The sequence below is a fragment of the Rhinoderma darwinii genome, chromosome 10 (genome assembly GCF_050947455.1).
Source record: "Rhinoderma darwinii isolate aRhiDar2 chromosome 10, aRhiDar2.hap1, whole genome shotgun sequence".
Lineage (NCBI taxonomy): Eukaryota > Metazoa > Chordata > Amphibia > Anura > Rhinodermatidae > Rhinoderma > Rhinoderma darwinii.
The window spans coordinates 10,385,493-10,411,640 of NC_134696.1; the positions used below are offsets into that span (position 1 = coordinate 10,385,493).

The 26,148-nt window shown below is 41.0% G+C and overlaps 1 protein-coding gene across 1 annotated transcript in view; it reads right to left on the reverse strand.

Moving 5' to 3' along the window:
* Nucleotides 1-1,204: 1,204 nt before the first annotated feature.
* Nucleotides 1,205-26,148, reverse strand: part of DISP3 (dispatched RND transporter family member 3) — a 98,144-nt gene continuing 73,200 nt past the window's right edge. The window contains exons 13-21 of the mRNA XM_075839358.1: nt 22,290-22,471; nt 16,896-17,023; nt 15,321-15,493; nt 13,202-13,328; nt 11,656-11,801; nt 10,036-10,195; nt 7,742-7,855; nt 6,339-6,505; nt 1,205-3,860 (exon numbers count right to left, since the gene is read on the reverse strand). Coding sequence (XP_075695473.1) covers nt 3,498-3,860; nt 6,339-6,505; nt 7,742-7,855; nt 10,036-10,195; nt 11,656-11,801; nt 13,202-13,328; nt 15,321-15,493; nt 16,896-17,023; nt 22,290-22,471 — 1,560 coding nt within the window. The 3' untranslated portion in view covers nt 1,205-3,497. The remainder of the gene's footprint in view (nt 3,861-6,338; nt 6,506-7,741; nt 7,856-10,035; nt 10,196-11,655; nt 11,802-13,201; nt 13,329-15,320; nt 15,494-16,895; nt 17,024-22,289; nt 22,472-26,148) is intronic.

Genomic DNA, 26,148 nt, shown 5'->3' on the forward strand with positions numbered 1-26,148 from the left:
ATATACAAGAATATAACTACTATAATACTGCCCCTATATACAAGAATATAGCTACTATAATACTGCCCTCTATATACAAGAATATAACTACTATAATACTGCCCCTATATACAAGAATATAACTACTATAATACCGCCCCCTATGTACAAGAATATAACTACTATAATACTGCCCCCTATGTACAAGAATATAACTACTATAATACTGCTCCTATATACAAGAATATAACTACTATAATACTGACCCCTATATACAATAATATAACTACTATAATACTGCCCCCTATATACAAGAATATAACTACTATAATACTGCTCCCTATATAGAAGAATATAACTACTATAATACTGCCCTAGATACAATATAATTACTATAATACTGCCCCTATATACAAGAATATAACTACTATAATACTGCCCCTATATACAAGAATATAACTACTATAATACTGCCCCTATATACAAGAATATAGCTACTATAATACTGCCCTCTATATACAAGAATATAACTACTATAATACTGCCCCTATATACAAGAATATAACTACTATAATACCGCCCCCTGTGTACAAGAATATAACTACTATAATACTGCCCCCTATGTACAAGAATATAACTACTATAATACTGCTCCTATATACAAGAATATAACTACTATAATACTGACCCCTATATACAATAATATAACTACTATAATACTGCCCCCTATATACAAGAATATAACTACTATAATACTGCTCCCTATATAGAAGAATATAACTACTATAATACTGCCCTAGATACAATATAATTACTATAATACTGCCCCTATATACAAGAATATAACTACTATAATACTGCTCCTATATACAAGAATATAACTACTATAATACTGCCCCCTATATACAAGAATACAATTACTATAATACCGCCCCCTATATACAAGAATATAACTACTATAATACTGCCTCCTATATACAAGAATATAACTACTATAATACTGCTCCTATATACAAGAATATAACTACTATAATACTGCCCCCTATATACAAGAATATAACTACTATAATACTGCCCCCTATATGGAGAAATATAACAACATTCTCACTAAAATGTTCTCTTTAAATCCCTCTACTGAATGTTAGACCCTTAAATCTCGGCTCGATACCGACTGCCAATTGGAACTTGGCAGCTGAACTTTTTTAATTAGCCTTTTGCACACAAGTCCTTTCAGGTTTTCTTTAATTGAACAAATTACAAACTGAAAAGTTTACAGTCTGCTCATTATGAAAACAATATTGGTTTTCCCAGTAGATTTCGAACAGAGCCACAATTGTGCTTTATAACAAAGAGTCCGGATTATCTGTTACTGTTACGGGGGTTACGTCAATGCATCTCCTTCCCGGCTTTTTCAAAAAGTTTCCAACAAAATGTCCCACAAGGCCGATTTTCATTCTTGGCTTAATGTTCTAACTCCAGCTCCGCCATCTAACAATGTCAAGACTGGGACTTTATCTTAAGTTGTGCCAATAAAAAAGAAAAATAGAGAGCCGGACCATCTGCTCAGCAAATAACCGCTGCCCGTTAGGAATTTGTTTTTGGCAATTCGCTTAGTGATATGTAGCATTATTAAAGTTTCATCAGCATTTGCCACTAAATTGAAAAATTCTCTAGTAGATCCTTGGGTCATCCTGCTTCAAAAAATTTTGAGTAGAAAACACAGTGATTGACATTGAAGGAAAGGCCTGTAAAGATCAAAATGGGGCCCCATTATGAAACTGGGTGTAGCCCACTGGACAGAAGGGCCTGGTGTTTGTTTCCCACTCCATGCCTACTCCATGACCCATTGGGCCAATTCTCCATTTCCTCATTTGATTACAATGCAGTTCCTCTAGATAGCGGAGTGCTGCACAGGTTCTTGACACCCAGTAGCAAAGGTTTTGGGACCAAGAAGGGCTGAGGCCCCTCTCACCATGTGCCCCGTAGAAGCCACATGATTGCCACTATGGTGGGTATGCCCTTGGGTAAACAATAGCTAAGTATCATCTGGGAAGAGTACATGAGAAAGATTGTTTGTATCATGGAAAATATATTTAGTTATACAACTTCCTAATCACCTTTGTGTTTCAGATTCTCGCCATGGTCAAGATCTCTGCTTGCTTTCAGTATGCATTGATCTTGACATTTTTGAGAGATGGAAGCCCAAAGTATATTTTAAAGTAGCATAACTTTTCATAATACAATGATTAAGCTACCCCAGGGGTTGTCACCCAGTCTCGGAATCGGTAAATCTACCTTTTTATGCAGTGATCGATCCTGTGTCTTCATATTACTGTATAAATAGAAAGATTTGCCCTTCAAGAGTCTAGAAAAGTTGGTTGGAGTTCATTGGGCTCACCAAAATAATTTTTTTTGAGGGCCACCCTCCATCCATACAGAATATGTGCACGTCCACTTGTAAATTACATTGTTATATTTGTTATTATCGTACAGACTGGAAAAATTATTAAAAGTCTTAGAACTTTTTTTGAATCATCCCATAAGAAATAGACCCCAGAGGCAACTGATGGGCTTCAAATACACCTCCAAATGGGGTTGCCTACTACTGGTCTTTCTAGAGGTGTAACTGGGCCCCCTTTAAAATTCTCCATTGATAACAATGGTGTGATAACACTTCTTATGTGCACCAGGGCCTGGGTGCAACTGTTACCACTGCACCCCCTTTACCTAAGCCCCTGGGGGCCCCAATATATTAGGAGCCCATTATTGTGTCCGAGCCCGGGACTACAGGAGAATCCTCTAGTACTCTGGTGGGCCAGTCCAAAAGGGAAAGAACTAAAAGATTAATTTTTTAATGGTATTAATTGTCTTTTAGGGGGAAATGCCCTTTACCGTAACCTACAGACTAGCAAAAATGTTGTCAAGTTTTGAAGAGTTTGTGCAACAGTAGTAATAAAAAAAAGCCAATAGTGGTGTCCAGAAAATGTGGCAAACTGGGTGTAAATGTGGCAACCTGTACTGGTTATGCAGGATTAGTTCACTGTTGTTGGTTATTAGGACGCGGCCATTACAATTATGGTTGAAATTTAAGACTGAAATCCCTTCCAGAGGGCATAAATTGATAACGGTACATTTCCCACTTGGCAAAGTTCTATACGGTATTTGGGACAAGCCTTGGCCTGGAATAGGGTCGTCAGGATTTGCACTTGAGGCCCATAAAAGATGTCAAATAAAACAATTTTCTAGACCTTTGATAGTAAATAAGGCCACAAATGCTGCATTTGCATTAAAAAAAAATATTTTTGAGGGCAGACCATGTGCTCGCCCCCAGGTTCCGCATTGCAGTGACGCCATGTCTGCTGTTATATGCATCATCTAACTGAAGACAGAAGAAAGAAAGAAAAATAAATTGCTTCTGTAGTAAAAGGAGACACAGTGTGTTGCTTCTTCTGGTCACGTTTTACAAGGTCCGCCAAAAATTTTTGTGTGTACAAAAAATGTCTAAAAAAAAGTTTGCCCTATGGCGGGGTCCCATTAAGGAAAGGGATGGTTAACCCTGTTTTGAGAAAGATGATGTAAACAAGGACACTCCCAGCGCCACAAAGAACGACCACCAGAGTCGCTTTAAGGAAAGAAGTTCTGCTCCTGACGAAGGTACTGGGCGCCATGACACTCAGCAGGGCCGTGCTCACAGCTAAAGTGTACACTATGGAGATGCTGGTGTTTAAAGCCACAATCTTTCCAAACTTGGCGAAAGGTGCGATGATGCAAAAGAAGAGAGGAATGGTGGCTATGACTGTTGTAATTGCGCTGGAGACGATGGCTACACCAACATGGCGGACGGCTTCTGTCACTCTCCATTGACGACACGCCAGGTGATCCTAAAAAGGGAAACATGCAAGACAGACAATGAATTGCTGAGGGCCGTGTCAGAGTTCATTGTTGGGGGGCATGTTATGGGGGTCATTATTCAGTAACCTTAAAAAACAAAAATCGAAAAATCAACACAAACAAAATGGCAAGAAATATTTAAAAATTGTGTTTTGTGTCACAAAATGGCTGTTATAAAACTACAAACGTAATTTTCAGACACAAAAATGTAACTCTACATAAATATATGTGTGTGCATACAGGCCCAACCGTAGGGGTATTATGCGACCCATGTGGTCGCATAGAGCACATCAGTGGTTGCATAGGGCACATCAGCTGCCCCTGCTGAAGGGGGCACCATAGATGGCCTGGAACCCAAAGCTTGTGACCACCACTAATCTTAGTTGTATAGATACAAGTATTAGGTTACTCTTATGTATTATGATTAAAGGGGTTGTCCACTACTGGACAACTGATTACCTATCCACCAGATAGGATACCAGTAAATGATCGGTGGGGGTCCGACACCCGGACACTGCACAGATCAGGTGCTCCGGCTACCTCCGGGCACTGGACGTCCATGCTGGAAGCAGATTGCTTCGGTCACGGAATAGCGGCCAAGCTGTAGTACTGCAGTATTCAATTAAATAGGAGCAGAGCTGCAGAACGGCCACTATGTAGTGGTCGGAGCCATCTGTTTCCGGCTCCAACTACTGCATACCGTACAGCTGATCGGTGCATGGTAAGGGTGTCGAACCTGCACCGATCATATACTGATGACCTATCCAGTGAATTGGTCATCAGTTGTCCAGTAGTGGACAACCGCTTTAAGGTTATGTGATCACTGTATGTTGGTATTATTTGAGCACTGTATGATGGGATTTAGGCAATTGTATTTTTGCACTGTATGGCACTATTATTTGGGCACCATACTGTATGGCACTATAATTAGTCCCTGTATGGTATGGATATTTGCGCACTCTTTGATTGTGTACAATATGAAGGGGGGACATCAAAAAAAGGTACCGCACTGTCTAATGTAAGACCAGCACTGTATGCATGTAGGAATGAGCAGAAGCTGCCTGGGGGGAGAGGGGTTCATAAAATTGTCTGCAATAGACTTGGCTTATGAATATTCTGTGCAAACCTTTACTCGTCCAAAAAAATAAATTATACATCACTGTGGTAAATGTAATGCCTTGTTTTGAATTTCCAGACACTAATGACTTCTAATGCTGAGATGGACATTACAATTTCGACCTATTTACAGCGAATGACAGGAATGTACAATTCCAGAATGTTGAGACCGGCTCACACTGAGGCTTTGATCTGCTGAAAGCCTAAAGCTGCAGGATGGCGAGCAGACTCTAAAATATCAGATTTAATAGGATTTATAGAGATCGGTTGGAGGTCTTTTAGTATGTATCAAGGGAAATAATGTAAGATGTGATATGAGCTCACTTTGAATGGCTGAAGTATAATCATTTAATGTGGACTCTGATTAGTGGATACGATGTAACCAAAAATGTGCATAGTAATGTGCAGGAAGTTTTTTTTTTCCTACATGTTAATGTGGGACCAATTTAAAAATATACTCACGGGTGAGCACATGCTATGGCGAAATAGCATCTTTTTGTCCCTGAGCATTTACAGTTATTTTAAGTACCTCTTATAGCTAGCAATGTTCTAATCTTTGTAACCAATACATTATTTTCTCTAGATACAGTAATCTAGGATTTACAAAAGCCCAGATTTTGGAGAATCCTGATTCTTAGACCATGTATATTTGAAACATAGAAATAGATTATGACTCATCATAATATGGACATCCTGAGAGGATCAGAGTGAGACTTACATAGCCTGGGGTACAGCTTGACCCCATTGCGGTTCCTAATCTGATAATTATTACACCAAGAAGGATGATCGTTTTTCCACTAAAACTCCTAGGAGCAGCTGATCAGTAACAAAATATCATGTCTCCTAACAGTTCTGTGGCGGAAATGTTTAGTTTTGAACTCCCTCCACCCATGATATTGGGTCACTAATGCCTCAGGCCCATGCTTTAGAAGTTTTTCTCAACAGTAGTAGGCTGGAGACTAAATAACTGTTAAGGATATTGGTGGATATCATGGGCCTCTAAGATGAGTTAAGGGGACCATGCACATTAGATAAATGTCAGCTGAACCCACCAATTTTGGTTGGAACGGCCAATTTTCTAAAGTGTATGAGGTTCTCCGGACTTATGGCCGATGTCTGGGGAAAGAAAGATCGGGCATTCAATTTCAACATGCCTGATCCCATGTTCTTGCGAGAGATATGCCGCTGCTAGGTGGTTTGGCAGCGGCTTATTCCCCTCTCTTCATTGAAGAAACATGGGAATGTATATGGGGAAGTTGGGAGGAAAAGTTTTCTCTAGTGTATGACCAACTGTAGATCCAAAAGGAGTTTAGCATCCAAACAAACACCTCCCTGTTCAAGATTAAATTTACCTCTATGAGATGAAGAGGAAGATTCTCTCCTGCCAGAAGATATCCTTCCACCAAATGGACACAATAGTCCACTGAAGATCCAACAAGTATTGATAGAGAAATGGCTTCTACAGCTCCCATCTCCCATCCCAGCCAGTACATGATTGTCACCACGAGACACACGACACCTACAGCATAAAACAGAAGAACGGGTTACATGTTTTTCCCTGGAATCATATGGAATTGTCTGACATCACAGATCCTCGCGTCTCCGATCTGTATTGCTGGAGAAAATACTATTCCCCTTCTCACATCACGACTCTACCCTGTTACTGGACTTCCCCTTTATGTGTCAATGAAAACAAAATATAGTCCACCTCGGAGACAGACTGAGAATTAGGACTGCGTTCTCCACCTGGTTGGGAAGATGTACTCTGTGGGACTATGTCAGGTAAATAATAATAATTCTATTCCGCTATTTTTGGAGAGCTGCCCGACCTCTAATTTGGCCAACATCTAATATAGCCGCCACGACAGCTTCTACCAAGGTTGTCATCTAAATTTTCTAGGGTCCCATTTATTAGTAAGGGAAAGCTCAGTGAAAACTCCTGGGAGTTGTACCCATAGCGGACTCTTTTTGTCCCCTCCTCTAAATCCTATGTTGTTATTTTTAGGCTTTATCCACACGACGGGTGTCAAATCGGCCGTGAAATATGTGGGGGACTTGTTTTCACGGATCCCTCATAGACTTGATCCTATTGAGGAAAACGGGCAAAAATAGGACGTCTGATTTTTTTCCCAGGCCTTTCAAACAGTCCGTTAAAAAAATGGCCGTCACATGGCAGATTATCCCTGTCGTCTGAATAGGGCCTTAGAGTCTTTAATGACCACATGACAGCCCACATGCACCCAATGTGCTACCAATACAAAAATCTCCTCTTAGTGTTGACATTCATTTCCAATGGAGTGAACAGCCAGAGAGGGCACAATTATAATAATGCTAAAATGGGCAACTTTAAAATAATATTAAAGCAACGGGTGACCCATGACACAACTTTACATTAAATGCTAAATAATGCAACTGAAAAGTATGCGCCAAATGACAAATTCATCTCTCCTACGTCTATATATAAAAATGTTGTAATTCCCTCCTTCCCCCTTTCATCTCGTACCTGTTTGCAGACAATGGAGCAGTAACAATATTCCTAATGAATATGACGCTCTGCTCCAGTGATCGCTAAACAGACCGGATGCCGCGCAGTTCCTCATTGTATCTGCAGATCGTCGGGTTGTAATAGACCATGAAACATTGACTGTACAAGAAACAGCGAATATCGGAATGAAATGAAGACAACGGCGAGACGAGGCGAGGCTTATTATAGACAATTATTATCATACTGCAGATAAACCACAAATCGTCCTACCTAATATAGTGAGCAGCACTGGGATTAGGAGCAGCACGTGCGTAGTGAAGATAGCCACAGCGGTCACACAGATGGCGAGGGAGAGGATGAGGCCGTACAAAGCGCTCTGTACCCCTGGAAGATAGAACAGGGTAAAACACGTTACACTATTGATGTCTTTGTGTGTATGTATTCTACCAAATTCATAGTCTTCCTATCCATAAACATTGATTCAGTCAATTAATCTACATAAAGAGTTCTGTGTACATACATTACATTAGTTACTCCAGAGCTGCACTCACTATTTTGCTGGTGGAGTCACTGTGTACATACATTACATTACTTATCCTGTACTGATCCTGAGTTACATACTGTATTATACTCCAGAGCTGCACTCACCATTCTGCTGGGGGAGTCACTGTGTACACACATAACATTACTTATCCTGTACTGATCCGGAGTTACATCCTGTATTATACTCCAGAGCTGCACTCACTATTCTGCTGGTGGAGTCACTGTGTACATACATTATATTACTTATCCTGTACTGATCCTGAGTTACATTCTGTATTATACTCCAGAGCTGCACTCACTATTCTGCTGGTGGAGTCACTGTGTACATACATTACATTACGTATCCTGTACTGATCCTGAGTTACATCCTGTATTATACTCAAGAGCTGCACTCACTATTCTGCTGGTGGAGTCACTGTGTACATACATTACATTACTTATCCTGTACTGATCCTGAGTTACATCCTGTATTATACTCCAGAGCTGCACTCACTATTTTGCTGGTGGAGTCACTGTGTACATACATTATATTACTTATCCTGTACTGATCCTGAGTTACATCCTGTATTATACTCCAGAGCTGCACTCACTATTCTGCTGGTGGAGTCACTGTGTACATACATTACATTACTTATCCTGTACTGATCCTGAGTTACATCCTGTATTATACTCCAGAGCTGCACTCACTATTTTGCTGGTGGAGTCACTGTGTACATACATTACATTACTTATCCTGTACTGATCCTGAGTTACATCCTGTATTATACTCCAGAGCTGCACTCACCATTCTGCTGGGGGAGTCACTGTGTACATACATTATATTACTTATCCTGTACTGATCCTGAGTTACATCCTGTATTATACTCCAGAGCTGCACTCACTATTCTGCTGGTGGAGTCACTGTGTACATACATTACATTACTTATCCTGTACTGATCCAGAGTTACATCTTGTATTATACTCCAGAGCTGCACTCACTATTCTGCTGGTGGAGCCACTGTGTACATACATTACATTACATATCCTGTACTGATCCTGAGCTACATCCTGTATTATACTCCGGAGCTGCACTCACTATTCTGCTGGTGGAGTCACTGTGTACATACATTACTTATCCTGTACTGATCCTGAGTTACATCCTGTATTATGCTCCAGAGCTGCACTCACTATTCTGCTGGTGGAATCACTGTATATATACATAACATTATTTATCCTGTACTGATACGGAGTTACACCCTGTATTATACTCCAGAGCTGCACTCACTATTCTGCTGGTGGAATCACTGTATATATGCATAACATTATTTATCCTGTACTGATCCTGAGTTACATCCTGTATTATACTCCAGAGCTGCACTCACTATTCTGCTGGTGGAATCACTGTATATATATACATAACATTATTTATCCTGTACTGATCCGGAGTTACACCCTGTATTACACTCCAGAGCTGCACTCACTCTTCTGCTGGTGGAGTCCCTATGTACATACATTACATTACTTTTTTTTAGTTTTAGGTTAATCAATCTTAATTACTATATGAATGAAAAGTTCTACATCTTTCGAATGTACTTTGTATTTCTATTCCTAACGAAGATAATGGAATCACGAATATTATCATTCACTGACAGCAAGCAAATATCATGAAAATGGTGAGGAATTGAAACTTGAAAATTCGTCCAACCTCTAATAATAGTGAGGTGACTCTGCTGATTCTTTCCATGTCTATAGAGCAAAGCAGATAAGTGAGCTGCAGAAAATAGAAAGTGTCAGCATATTGTGTCTGTTCTAGTGGCCAGTGTGGAAACTGCAATATTTCCCCGAAAAAAATTCTGACCATGTATTCCTTTCAATTAAGCACTAGTAGCAATGTCCGCCGCTACCTGCTTACTGATGCTTTCCCCTTTACAACCCTTTTCCGTTGTCTCTATAGGTCAATATCCTCTTGTACTGTATCACATTAAAATCACAATAATATAAAAAAAATAATGGGTTGAATCTTCTATATGGGAGGCACTTGCCTATGATCTCCATGAAGATCTGCTTCCAGTGCTCGCATGTCTGGAATCCGTGTTTCAGCGCCGAGTCCGCGGGGAGACGCAGCAGCTGCTGTTGCAGGAACGACTCCCATTTCAAATAATCTTTATATGTCTGGAAGGAGGATTTACCCTTGTAGGTGGTCTGCACGGAAACATTGATAGTTCATTAGGGAAGACGTCATGTTCTGCTGGATCATTCATGAACCTCAATACTCATCTAGCGCTTGTTATATATATATATATATATATATATATATATATATATATATATATATATATATACACACACCCCGGACGCACGGGGACGTGATGGGATACGCTGTTCTCTGGCGGTTACAGGGTTTCTGCTGAGTCTCATGAAATCATAATAGGAAGATGAATAAGGCAAAAGCACCGGCAGTCCTGGGCCCGTCTCTGGTGATGCGCTAAACCTGTCTGTCAATTTAAAGGGGACAACACCCAGATATGAAGTACAGAAGCCGGGAACGAAGCATGGGCGGAGGTGCAGAGCTTTTTAGGATATATCAGTTCACAAGTCGCATACAAATCTAGAATTTATCACCGCAGTATAATGAATTTTTAAATCATCTACAAGTTTTCAAAAATTCTACTCAGTTATTTTCCAGTTCTATACGTTTTTGAGAAAGTTGGGTGACAAGTATATGGTCGTCACAGCTCCTTTTCCCATAGCAAAGATCAAAATGCGTCTCCAATTAGGGTGCTGGGTTTTGCCACCTAGGACCCTTTCCATGACCCTTGGGCCCATTGCCCGCCAGCTGGCTTAGTAACAATGCAGATCCTCTGTACAGGAGAGTTCAGCACAGTATGTCACCATCCAATATCAAAGTGGACAGAACACGCTAGGGTCGAGCCCCCATTCTTCATGGGCCCCATCACAGTGGCATGGTTTGCCTCTATGGTCGCCAGGCCCACAGGGCTATTTCCCAGATTTCTCAGACTGCTGAATGTCACATCTGACTGGTTTTGTAGCCACACAGAAGAAAGTAATTACCACCAATTCTTGGGCCATATTGGTTATCACCCAGCTTTCTAAAAATCACTGAATAGAAGAAGACTTTGCACTGTATATTTTAGGGATAGAGGGGGGGGGGGGGATATTACTTTTGCCTAACTCAGATACATGATTAGAAAGTATGGCTGTTTTCTTCCAAAAACAGCGCCACACCTGTCCGTGGGTTGTGTCTGGTATTGCAGTTTGGCTCCATTGAATTGAATGTGGCTGAGCTGCAGTACCGCACACAACCTGTGGACAGGTGTGGCGCTGTTTTTGGGAAAAAAAACTGTCTTGTTTTCTAATCCTGTACCGTTGGACCCAATAAGGTTAATATTCCATATTTCTTGTGCACTAGAATTAATGGACGTCAGTGGGAAAGCTACAAAAAGGGGGTCAGGTCATTCTACAAAGTCCCTAATTAAAATACATTAAAAAATTCCTTTATTGCAGCATCCAATGGTATGGAAAGACCAGAATAAAAATGGCTGGAGACATCAGATCCGAATTATTTTTGGATTTTATAACATTTGAAATTTCTATTTTATTTATAAGTTACTGCAAACCCAAAATAATCTTCATGTCCTTACGGATTCAAATGCCATGGAGATCCACTGGACCTTCCCGTCTTTCACCCCCACGGCCCCATGGGAGAGCTGGCCAGGGAGAAGGTTTGGCTCGGGGATGTTCTTGCATTCAGGGTGTAACATCTGGAGAAAGGAGGATATACTGTAACCTGGGGAGACAAATTATTTGGGGATATAGAAAAGCCGGCTCCATACGGGATGGTTTTGCAGAATATTATTGTGTCTTGTCTCCTTCCCCAGAGGTCAGCAGAGGGGTAGGGGCAACCTCATGAAGGGTTCTTCATTAGGGCATCCCCTGCCAAATCCATTGGGGGCCCAAATGCAATATGGGTTTCGGTGGATCCTAACAAATATGGCTGGATTGAACATTTCTACTACAGACAATGTCCAACTCAGCCATGGAGAGAACAGGTCTGAATCCGACAGTCTGGCCTCAAATATTTAGGGTGTTGGCCCGCTGGCCCCAAATGGTCACAATATGAGATAGAATGGTAGGTCTGCCCAGCACTGAATCCCTATAATCATCCTATAGAATAGCAAGAAAAATATATTAGACTCCCTATAGTCCTCATATGGAGACGCATAAAAAGTCTGTTGGGCCCTGGGCCCATATATATAATGGAACGGCAAAATAAACCTGTCCTATTTAGTCATATGATGTCATAGCATGACAAGCATAACTGGTGGATGGTGCGAATAGCCGTGCTAAGGGGCAGAAAGGCAAGCTTGTTCCGCCCCCTATTGTTAAAATATGTAATAGCAATCAAAACCATTCTGGACCCCTATAGTCATATTATGGAGAAACACGGGAAGACTGAGCAGTATCTGCCTCCATACAGTCATAGTATGATGATATTTGGGGTATGATGTCATCACCTATGATATATGGGGTATGATGTCATCACCTATGATATATGGGGTATGATGTCATCACCTATGGTGATATTTGGGGTATGATGTCATCACCTATGATATATGGGGTATGATGTCATTGCCTTACAGTTATACTAAGGGGGAACAAGGCAATTCACTATGACGTTTGATCCCTATATTATTACTACAGAGGAGCCACACTACTATGCATGGTTGCCCTTCCCTGGTTAGTATTAGCCCCATATAGCGCTATGAACTAGAATATGTCTAACAGCTTGTAGATCTATCTAGTCCTATAACAACGTGGCGAGTAGGTACCACCCATGGCTCCTGGGTAGAAAGTGGGCACAGCTAGACTCAACCTTAGTCTTCTTTAATTCTCTCCAGATGTCTTGTCTTAAAACCCAGCACCATTTTTGTTGCCCATCTTTGGATCCAGTCCAACACCAATATGTTTCTTCTGGATATATTAGTCTTACCACCAGGAAATCTCCAGAAGAGCCATGGTGGCAGCTGATAATATGTACAGGGCAGTGTATGCCACCTGCTTATTATCTTACCTACATTTACAGACATCTACCAAGATATTCGGCCAAGGCAGGAATTTTCCTCTTGACCTAAGAAGTCATGGACCTACATTGGATTTCAACATGAAATATAACATCATGGCACTGACCTGAAGGCAGACACTGCGCTCCACCGGCCTTCACCAGGTCTGTATTACTGGCGATCACCTTGCACATTCGGCACAGATTACCGATCTCTTTGAAGAGGTCAAACTTGTCATCGTAGATCACCCTGCCCTTTCAGAAAAAGACAAGAACAAGGCAGCGGAAAAATGTCAGGCAAGTGGTCACAGGAAAGTTCTACTTAAAGGGGAAATCCATGATATATCATTGGACATGTCAAATAATATCATCAGCTCAGACCCCTTCTATTCCCAAAACAAAGGGGCCATGATGCTCCATTGATATTAATGGAGTAGAAATGTTAGAATGATGTGGATGATTTCCAGTCTCTATCTATACTGTAAAGTAGCGGCGTACCTACCACAGAAACCGGGCTGGTAACTGCTATGAGGGAAGAATTGCTTCCCGTGCTTGCAGTAACATTGTCATAGCAGCTACCTGCACCCACCACTAGGGGGAGCTCACTACATACAGAACAATACTATTTGAATAGATCCATGTGCAGTGAGCTCCCCCTAGTGGTGGCTGCAGGCAGTCAGAATTATAAAACCAGCGCCCCCCTATACCGATATATTATTCAATTAATCAGTGCAGAATTATGGACCTAAATACAATGGTGGACAATAACTTTAGTAAAGACTTAGTACATTTGGCGCAGCTCTTAGGCCCCATCCACACGTCCGTATTTTTCATCCGTATTTACGGTCCGTAATTACAGACCGTAATTATGGACCCATTAATTTCTATGGGCTATGGACACCTTTCCGTGTATTTACAGATGGGTCTCCATGCCGTAGAAATGATAGAGCATGTCCTTTTTTTCTCCGGAATTACAGCACTGACTCCCCATAAAAGTCTATGGGCGCTTCCATAATTACGGACGGCTACGGATGTGTACCTGTAGCCGTCCGTAATCACGGAATCGTTGTTAGGCGACGCCAGGTTTTCAGATATTGCACATCAGTTATGGTTTTCTTCTTTTTGCGGATTCGTAAATACGGATGCATTATGGATCGTATTTACGGACACCCTTCCGTATTTGCGGATGATTTACGGATGACTATTAATGACTACGTGTCCATATTTACGGATGGATGAAATGTATGGTCGTGTGCATGGGGCCTAAGACCCCATGCACACCGCTGTGCTCATAATCACGGCCCTTGGCTGCGGGCCCGGCCAGTCGGCGGCGGCCTCGGACAGCCACCTGCATTTGCGGGTCGTGCTCCCATACAAAGTATGGGAGCACGACCCGTAAAAACCAAAAGAACGGACATGTCCTATCTTTTGCGGTACACTTCTACGGCCCGGACACCTTCCCGTAAATATACGGGAAGGTGTCCGCTGTCAATAGAAGTGTATGGATCCGTAATTGTGGACAACTTTTGTTCGGTCGTGTGCATGGGGCCATAGTATGAGTTTTGCTATGAGTAGACTTCTGGGGGTTGCGTGCTCTACAGCTGATATTTCCTGACATGTTACTATGACATGTCACAAGTCAGTCTAGCATTGATCTCCCTTTAAGTGGATCTACAAGTATAAATAGTAATATAGTGAATAATTATTATGGTTCACATGACAATATCATATAATAAACATGTTTTCTCGACTAAACAATTTTAATCCTCTGAAATCCTTAAAGAAAAGCTCCAGTCCCTCACCTCGTCACCGTAGTCCCTGTTACAGTACAGTTTCTACATTGTTGAAGCTAGTGACAAACAACAAGTACAACACAAAACAGGTGATCAGCACATCCTAGAAAAATTACCCCAACAAATGTGTCAGGCTCCTCCCATTTATGGTAATTCTCATTCCCTAGATAGACATAATTTGGTAAATGTGACAACCAAGCTCCGCCCACAGTGGGAGGGACTTCAGAAAGATGTTCGCTGGGAATCATGTGACATAATTTAAAAAATTGCTTATATTATTATTATTTGTCTATTTGAAGCTTTACTACCATCAGGTTCCTACAGGAGGTCATTAATATTATGTCATGGGGTGACTGGAGTTTTCCTTTAAGTGATGTCATACCCCAAATAATTCCAGGCATTGATAGGATGAACATGTTTGCCCTGCATGTAGGTGTTGGGCTAAGTTTCCTACCAGTTCTCCAAGCACATGATTATCTGGGACTCTTGTCCGATTTACTCCTCGAATTCCAAAGACGACAAACACCATGGCCCCAGTGTCCACAAGGGGGCGGACTGCAGGCTTCCCACAGGCCGTGTTCAAACAAGGATTGAAATTTAATGTCGGAGACAACTTCTTTGGAGCGCCTGTAAAATAGAAGAAAACCATGATTTTATGTGATCACAGTCACTTGCAGCAACTTCTCTTGTACAGATATAGCAGAGCTGAATCCAAGTACAAGTAGGATGCACAGGAGGGGTGACTATGGGGGGGGCAGAATACAAAAGACTGGCATATGTGGAAAGAAAAGGGGAGGAGAGAGCAGGCTACGGTTTAAACTTCCTATTCTGAATTACCATAGGAAGAGCAGCTCTGAAGCACATACTTCTGCTCTATCAAGTGAAAAACTGCGCAGACTAAAAAAACAGGAGCATTCACAAGAACCTGTACGTTTTGTTACATATTCAGACATGTCATTTGCAGTCCTATGTAAAACCGAAAGTTAACGCTATGATGTCTCTGTGCCAAATTACAAACTCAGCTCTGCTACATGTGTGCTGGGAACATGATCAACGTAGCAAGATGTAACAGAAACATTAGATATTGCTGCAGATTCGCTTTAAGAATATTTTTTTGGCCAAAGCTGCGAGTACGTCTGCTGATTCCCATTATCGTTAATGCGATGAGACTGTCGTTTTTGGTTCTTAATTAGCTGCTGTATCAATTTGCTTTAGTCTTGTAATAAAACCACATCTGCGTCTGTCAGGCCCTTATGTTCAGTGTTTAGTATTCTGGAGGAGGCTCACATGTTGCTTATATTGAGTCAATTGATGATCAGCAGCACACAAAGGGTGTATAATACAACATGTAGCGCGCCGCCGAGTGCTGATAGCCACCCTGATGTGAACGGGGTCTGGGATATTTAGCATATGGCAGTCTATGTCATCTTATTATTATCTTGCGGCAGTCATATATATGGCTGTACTACATATTAGGGTAGACTTGCAAAGGGCACCATCGAATGTAAGGCCCTGCTCTGGTTTCCCGATCTCTTTTCTCAAATTATAAGCCTGATGACATCACCATGCTCACTCGTCCTCTTATGTTCTCTTCAGTCCGTGTGAGTGCCTTGCCCGCCGTGTCAGAGAGACATGTACAGAGAGAGAATGTGAAGAAGACTGTGCACCAATGGTCACACCCCAGCACCGTAAAAAATAGGGACTTCCAGTTTTATGATGATGTCATTGAAAAGGAAGGTCCTGGCAGGGCAGTACCTAGATATTTTCAGCAACGTCTGCAAAAATCCTCGGCCTGGATAAAAAGCACTTAAAACTTTTTCCAAACAAGCATGGCACTTTTATTAGACACCCTGAAAGACATATCCTGAGTTTTGTGTTCTGTTCACTGGACGTCCCCTTTAAGAGGCCAGGCAGCTACACCGAATCCAGTCAAATGTTCATACTACAATTGACGGTAAATCTAACGTTAGCCCAGATTAATATGAAACATCTAACATGACCCGTGTGTAATCACAGCGCTCAGACGTACCTTTCTCAGTGGGTACATAGAAAAATCCTCTGTTTGACACGTCTGACCCCGATCCGAGACATCCGGAGGCAGAACCGCAAACTCTGCCATGTGTGGGGTTTTTATGCACAAATGCGAAATATAGTTTTCTGTGGGGAACGGAAAAATGCATCAAACAAAAATACAAATAAACCAACAAAAAGAAACTTAAGAAAGTAGATAATTTATATATTCAAAATTTTTCCAAAAACATTCAGTAGAAGATGCAGAAATAGACAGACAACAATACGGTGTCCAGTGCCTCTGACCAGACTACAAAATATCTGGTTGAAAATAATTGATGATGTCCTATTAGAGGTTAGGCTCTGTTCACACTTTGTTTGTTAACTATGATCGGCGTATGCCCCGGGAAAGCTCCCAAAGCAGACGCCGAACATGTCCATAGGGCCCTATCCACCCGGCGTATGCCAAAAGGGTGTCCTTTTGGAAAATGCCCGGTCTTATGTGTCGGCATACCTTCCATTTCACTGGAGACTACGCTATTCCATACGCATACCAAGTGATATACACTTATTACTATGGGGTCAAATGGGTGGCGTATGCCACTTTTTGTCCTTACAGTGGCATAAATTGAAGCCTTCCTCCAGATGGTTACCTCTGACGAAAGGCTCAAATGAAGTATAAACACACCCTAATGCTGATGGTGAATGGTAAATGCAATATCATTTTTTATCAGTCCAGGTGAAGAAAAAAAAGTTGCCACTTCCCTTTCCCCACATGGCAGGGGAGAGCAGAGATCTACTAGCCCCGGAGGAAGTCCCAGCCACATTTTGAGAAGCTTGAATTGTTAAACCAGCAGAAAAGTATCATGGATTTCAATATAATTTATACTGCAGATCTTCCTCCTTAGATTGGCTTCTGTCTGTAAACACAAGCCCACCAAAAGCTTTTCGATCCAAAGTGCTCCGATTGCCCTGAAATCTCGTGTCTGACCCTCTGTCTTCTAGGACTGCATTCAACCACTTTTAAAGGGTAACTAAACTTTCAAAAAACTTCTGACATGTCATACCGATCGCTAAGACAAAGCGTCAGAAGCACTCGGGTGAGCGCTCGGTTGATGTCTGATCGGCTTTTGTAGTAAAGCTGAGTGAGTAGTATACGGGCTCAATAGAAAGTATATGAGCCCGTACACCAACTGCTCGGCTTTCTGAGAAAAGCCAATCAAAAACGATGTGGCTCAGTGCTCATCTGAGCGCTTTGGCCTCTTGGTTTTAGCGATCGGTGGGGGTCTCAGTGCTCAGACTCCCACCGATCAAAACTTCTAACATGTAACTATGACATATCAGAAGTTTTTCGATAGTTTTTTACCCTTTAAATTCCCAAAAAGTCTGTATAGTTTAGGCCTAAGGTAAAATGACTCTCTTTTCAACTCTCATAGTAGGTCGCACCCCCCGGATCTCACGATTGATGGTTTATTCTAAGGAAAAGACATCCTTGTGTGTCCCCAAAAAACCCTTTAAGTGGGAAAAGACACATGAGGAGCACAATTTGATTTTGCAGCACATTTTACTGCAGCGATTTGTGACCGGCATCAGACGGATCCACAGAATTTCCCGGGTTTCTTTTTAATGTTAATGCAGTCACAGATGTTAACTTATTCCAAGCAGCACGATCAAAACTTTAATGATGCGGACTCCGGCTTTCTGCTTTGTAATTTCAAACGCTGTAAAGTGTCTATAAATGTTTTATCAATTCTACATTGATTATTCCAATCGCAAAACTTCAGCAAGAAAACACAAAAACATTAAAAAAAAAAAACAGCGAATAAGCCTGCTCATATAGGAGCACTGTAAACAGCCTTTAGGACCACCCCTGTCCATATACCCTATCAGGATGTCATAGTCGAGGGCCCGGCTCAGGACCCCCCTCAATGAGTCAGAGCGGAAAGCAAGGAAAAGAAAGATTCCCGCTCTAGAGGACTGAGATATCTAAATCTACAGAAAATTGCATGTGCCGTACTGGATCAAAAAATTTGGCTGTAATTTTACATGATTTTTTTCCTCTGCCATATTTTAATAATTTCAGGGTGGTGTGCAAAAGGAAAAGGGAGCTAAAGAGGAGAGGGACAAGTGGCATGAGGGTCTTAAGGGAACAGGAGGCCATTACTTACAGAGTGCTAAACAGCTTGGAAGAATTTAAAAAATAAATAAAAAGACCTAATATATATTATATGTGTAAATGTCCGAAACTAATTGTAAGACCCAGCTGACCCTATTGCCTTTGGGTTTTATCCAACATTATAAGTTTACAGATAGAATTATTGTATTCAAATAAAAAGTTTCGTTACATTAGATTACTTATCCTGTACTGATCCTGAGTTACATCCTGTATTATACTCCAGAGCTGCACTCACTATTCTGCTGGTGGAGTCACTGTGTACATACATTACTTATCCTGTACTGATCCTGAGTTATATCCTGTATTATACTCCAGAGCTGCACTCACTATTCTGCTGGTGGAGTCACTGTGTACATACATTACATTACTTATCCTGTACTGATCCGGAGTTATATCCTGTATTATACTCCAGAGCTGCACTCACTATTCTGCTGCTGAAGTCACTGTGTACATACATTACATTACATATCCTGTACTGATCCTGAGTTACATCCTGTATTATACTCCAGAGCTGCACTCACTATTCTGCTGGTGGAGTCACTGTGTACATACATTACATTACTTATCCTGTACTGATCCTGAGTTACATCCTGTATTATACTCCAGAGCTGAACTCACTATTCTGCTGCTGAAGTCACTGTGTACATACATTACATTACATATCCTGTACTGATCCTGAGTTACATCCTGTATTATACTCCAGAGCTGCACTCACTATTCTGCTGGTGGAGTCACTGTGTACATACTTATCCTGTACTGATCCTGAGTTACATCCTGTATTATACTCCAGAGCTGCACTCACTATTCTGTTGGTGCAGTCACTGTTTACATACATCAAATGTCTTATCAAGTATTGATCCAAACTTACAGCCTGTATTATACGTCAGAGCTGCATTCACTATTTTGCAGGCTTCAGAGCTGAAACCTTCAAGTATTCCCTACTTGTTCAGTGTCTGCACAGACTTTGCTCTGGCGATTTGCATTCTAAGAAATGTCTCCTTTTCACCAAGCACTGTATAGTCATCTATTGTGGGAAAAGGAATTACCCTCCTTCCCACACACACATTATAAGAGCTCAACTAAGTTGTTAGGTATGTGTTTGTCGACAAGCTTGCTGACTGTTTCCAATAATAATCAGCAGAATTAAAACTGCAGCTCTGGGTTATAATACAGGTTGTAGCTCAGGATTAGTAATGTATTTACAAAGTGACTAAGGCCTCATGCACACGACCGTATTTTTGTCCACCCGTAAATACTAACGTAAATACGGGTTCTTGGTCACACGTATTCGACCCGTATTGCACCAGTATTTAAGGACCCGTGCCCGTAAATACGGGTCCGGTGTCATCAGTATTCCACCCGTATTTATAGGCACGTTTTCACTGCAAAATTGCACTGCACTAATCGGCAGCCCCTTCTCTCTATCAGGGCAAGATAAAGAGAAGGGGCAGCCCTTTCCGAGGTAAAAGTAAAATAAATTCATACTTACCCGGCCGTTGTCTTGGTGACGCGTCCCTCTTTCGACATCCAGCCCGATCTCCCTGGATGACGCGGCAGTCCATGTGACCGCTGCAGCCTGTGATTTGCCTGTGATTGGCTGCAGCGGTCACATGGGCTGAAAAGTCATCCCGGGAGGCCGGACTGGAGGAAGAAGCAGGGAGTTCTGGGTAAGTATGAACGTCTTTTTTTTTTACAGGTTGATCTATATTGTGATCGGTAGTCACTGTCCAGGGTGCTGAAACAGTTACTGCCGATCGCTTAACTCTTTCAGCACCCTGGATAGTGACTATTTACTGACGTCGCCTAGCAACGCTCCCGTAATTACGGGTGCGTACACGTAGTCACCCGTAATTACGGGAGCCCCATAGACTTCTATGGGCCTGCCCGTGCCATAATTACGGCCTGAAATAGGACATGTTCTATCTTTTTCAACGGCACGGACGCCTTCCCGTAAGCATACGGGGAGGTACCCGTGACCAATAGAAGTTACGGCCGTTTTTACGTTCGTGTGCATGGGGCCTAAACTGTTTCTGTAGATTATATCTCATGCCCTTTGTAAAAGGGGGTGGGGTAATAACGGGGTTTGCATACTCGTGTCACCCACTATTACTACCTCCTTTATAATCAGGGTCCCTAGGGTTATGCCTAGCTTCCCTACCTTTCCTTTATACTAACGTCGCTCTAATTGCTATATAATATACACATACAATACATACACATATATCTATATACATATATATATAGAAATAGGGACACTTCCCCTTACAATCCCCCTGTTGTCGGGGACTCGAAAATGCAATTTGGGGAAGTGTTTGTGGGGTTCTATTTACCCCCTCAACCTCCCTGGTTACTGGTAGTGGTCGGAGATGTAAGGAAGTATACTATTGGAGCTAGATACTCGACATCACCTATCTCCTCAAGGTCACCTTCCCGCAAGTCCTCAGACTCTGGAGTCTAGTGTCCAAAGAAATGAAACCTCACAATCCATAGAATGAAGTTGAAATGAAATCTCCTAGTCCATAGAACGAAGCCTCGAAGTACTGGATCTTCTTTTTTTTAATTTTCTTGATCTTTCTTTAGCGGCGTCAGCGGGTCTTTCCAGCGGCCGATCCAATTTTAGCATTCTGACCCATGTAAGGCTACTTGCGCCCTCACACGGTCAGCCTTGGAATGGCTGAGCTCGCCTTTCGGCAACCTTTGTACGCAATCCGTTACTTTTCCAAATCTTTCCAGTATCCTGATTGAAGACGAAACAATCTTTGTGGGCCGATATCCAGGTCTCTATCATGGCAGGTTATCATCCCCGAGGAGGAGGTGATGTCTCAGTACCCGGGATTCTACTGTGGGGTGGAGCATTGCCTTCCATTTCCCCTCTGACATTCAATCCATCATCGTATTGCCCACACCAGTTCTCAGGTTGAGGTGGCAAATACCTACAAGGGTGTGTGAATACCTTACCTGTCCCTAAGGGTTCCTACACACTACCCAATCATACAAACAAAGTAAAAAATAGCCAAACATACAAAAATATTCCCCCCAAAACATAGGTACATGAACATATAGAGATTCCTGGCCCATCAGCATCTCCCAATACTCCATAAACACCACTTCCCTTTACACCCTTTATGGTTTCCTCTGTGGACTGCGGTTTAGGGTGACACTAGATACGGGCGGTGGTATATCCTCTGCAGGTTTGGGATGCGGCACCCCATGGCAGACAGCCGTGTGTAATATTACCTTGCATATGACTGCTCCTTATCCGCAGCATAGAAACTGAAGTCATATTTCCATCCTCTGTGGGTGTCGCACCCTGACGAGGTAATCATCCATTTCTTAGGACAGATTTCTGTCTGCAGCCCTATGGTGGACATACAAGCTGTCAGCTTCCAGGTGTAGTTACCGTAAGGAATCTTATACACCTAAACAATGGATTAATGAAAACAAACATTTACAATGTGACACCCTCAGATCTGAGCGCCCTGCGTATAATGAACCCTACTGACTGGCGACGACATAGGCAGAGCACCACGGGGAAAACGGGAGATATTCTCAATGGGTTTTACCAGTAAAAGGGGACTCCACCCGCGCAGCCCTTTTATTTCAGACATTCATGAAATCAACATAAACCCTGTTATACTGTGAAAGGTTGTCACAGCCCCGCTATCTATCTATCTATCTATCTATCTATCTATCTATCTCATATCTATCTATCTATCTATCTATCTATCTATCTATCTATCTATCTATCTATCTATCTATCTATCTATCTATCTATCTCATATCTATCTATCTATCTATCTATCTATCTATCTATCTATCTATCTATCTATCTATCTATCTATCTATCTATCTATCTATCTCATATCTATCTATCTATCTATCTATCTATCTATCTATCTATCTATCTATCTATCTATCTATCTATCTATCTATCTATCTATCTATTTATCTATCTATCTATCTCATATCTATCTATCTCATATCTATCTATCTATCTATCTATCTATCTATCTATCTATCTATCTATCTATCTATCTATCTATCTATCTATCTATCTATCTATCTATCTATCTATCTATCTATTTATCTATCTATCTATCTCATATCTATCTATCTATCTATCTATCTATCTATCTATCTCATATCTATCTATCTATCTATCTATCTATCTATCTATCTATCTATCTATCTATCTATCTATCTATCTATCTATCTATCTATCTATCTATTTATCTATCTATCTATCTCATATCTATCTATCTATCTATCTATCTATCTATCTATCTATCTATCTATCTATCTATCTATCTATCTATCTATCTATCTATCTATCTATCTATCTATCTCATATCTATCTATCTATCTCATATCTATCTATCTATCTATCTATCTATCTATCTATCTATCTATCTATCTATCTATCTATCTATCATCTATCTATCATCTATCTATCTATCTATCTATCTATCTATCTATCTATCTATCTATCTATCTATCTATCTATCTATCTATCTATCTATCTATCTATCTATCTATCTATCTCATATCTATCTCATATCTATCTCATATCTATCTATCTATCTATCTATCTATCTATCTATCTATCTATCTATCTATCTATCTATCTATCTATCTATCATCTATCTATCTATCTATCTATCTATCTATCTATCTATCTATCTATCTATCTATCTATCTATCTATCTATCTATCTCATATCTATCTATCTATCTCATATCTATCTATCTATCTCTCTCATATCTATCTATCAATTCAATTCAATTCAATTCAATTCAATTCAAAGAAGCTTTATTGGCAGGACCAAATACATATTAGCATTGCCAAAGCAAGTAAGAAGTAAGGGAATGAGGGATAGGGACTGAGGGCTTGGGGATAGGGACATATCTAGGGTCGGGGTTATACAAGTCCATGGCATATCATATCTCTCTCAGTCTATGGCATGCAGTGACATATTGTGCCGCTGTGCCCACTGTGGTTTCCTCTTCACCCAGCAGGATGTAGAGTTTCTCTTCCTCTTCCATGGAGCTGAAGTCCGGTAAGAGGTCAGAGAGTTTCCTGAAGTGAGTGTCCCTCACTGCTGAGTATTTGGAGCAGTGTAGCAGGAAGTGGGCCTCATCCTCCACGGCCTCCTGGTCGCACTGTTGGCACAGTCGGCTCTCCCTGAGCTATCTATCTATCTCATATCTATCTATCTATCTATCTATCTATCTCATATCTATCTATCTATCTATCTATCTATCTATCTATCTATCTATCTATCTATCTATCTATCTATCTATCTATCTATCTATCTATCTCATATCTATCTATCTATCTATCTCATATCTATCTATCTATCTCATATCTATCTATCTATCTCATATCTATCTATCTATCTATCTATCTATCTATCTATCTATCTATCTATCTATCTATCTATCTATCTATCTATCTATCTATCTATCTATCTATCTATCTATCTATCTATCTATCTATCTATCTCATATCTATCTATCTATCTCATATCTATCTATCTATCTCATATCTATCTATCTATCTCATATCTATCTATCTATCTATCTATCTATCTATCTATCTATCTATCTATCTATCTATCTATCTATCTATCTATCTATCTATCTATCTATCTATCTATCTATCTATCTATCTATCTATCTATCTATCTATCATCTATCTCTCTTCTTCCTCCAAAAATTTCATAAAGGAACCTTTAAGACTTCATGTAGATCCATCCCTTCCCACCACCAAAAAAAAAAGAAAAGAGAAAAACGTAGCAGACACAATTATCCCATAATAATGGATTACTACGTTACAAACCCTGTGCTATAAACTCCTCTCAGAAGGGACATTATGTTTAGAAAGACAATTTGCATGAAGATGATTGTACATCGAGGAACCTGTTATAGCTTCTAAGCAGAGGGGTAACGTGAAGCTCCGGGGCCACAAAGAAAAATATGTCACAGGGCCCCAACTATCAACTTCCATTTTTATTACTGCCAACTTCTATTTTAGAGGCCAGGGGGGGGGGGGGGTCCCAAAATCTGCTGTGACAATGTAACTCGATAGGGGGAAATTGTACATGTTTTGGAATTTGTACTAGAGGGGGTATATATATATATTTCTTTAGGCTTTAGGAAATGGATTCACTCACTTATAACCAATTACCTATAATAGTAGGGAGAAAATTGATCAGTCCAAGTCATTAGGTCGGCCAATTGTCAAGCCAAGGATAAATCGATTGCATTGCTCATCTTTTGCTTTCACTGGCTAAATAAATGAAAGGCTATGTCAACTTTTTCAACCAGTACTTTTATTGCTCTAATGCATAAAAAAAATATCCAACTTTGCAAATAATCTTGGTTACGAAATCTCTACCGTTCTGTGTATACAGCTCCTATGCGCACTCATGTGTCTCCATGGTTACAGATGATAATTACACAGGGATTATGTGTAATCTCACCCTGCAGTCATGTATCTATCTATATACTCCCTTCCATCTGCCCCGTTCCTACTGTTTGTAAAATAGGGAACAGACGAAGCAGAGTAACACACGACTGCCAGACCACAGGGCTTGTTTGTAGTCTGTTACCATGGAGACACATCGTGTGCAAAGGAGCTGTGTACACAAAACGGTAGAATATATATTTTTACCGGGACAATTTGTCAAGTTGCTTGCTTTTTAGAGCATCAGAGCAAAGATTACAGTGGGTTGCATAAGTATACACACCCTTTAGGTAATGGCTGGCGAATTGGTGGGAAGGGGGGGACGCTGGTCGAATCACTTCTCCATGACATATCTCCATGCTACAGAAATGCAATAACAAGACTGGTGTGAGCTGCCTCCCGGCACAATCGCCCCATCTGCGTTATCTACACTGATGCAAATCAGCACTTGGGCAGGATGGCGCTGAACGCCTGGCAAGATATGAGCTGCTTAGAGGAGCTTGAGATTTCTGCCAAGAAAATCGTTATCCTTTGTGTCACATTCGCCCGTCCTTAAGCGTTGAAGCTAATCCTCAGGTGCTCATCCGTAGACGCGCTTCCTGCAACCCCTGCTTAAGATGCCATAATAATA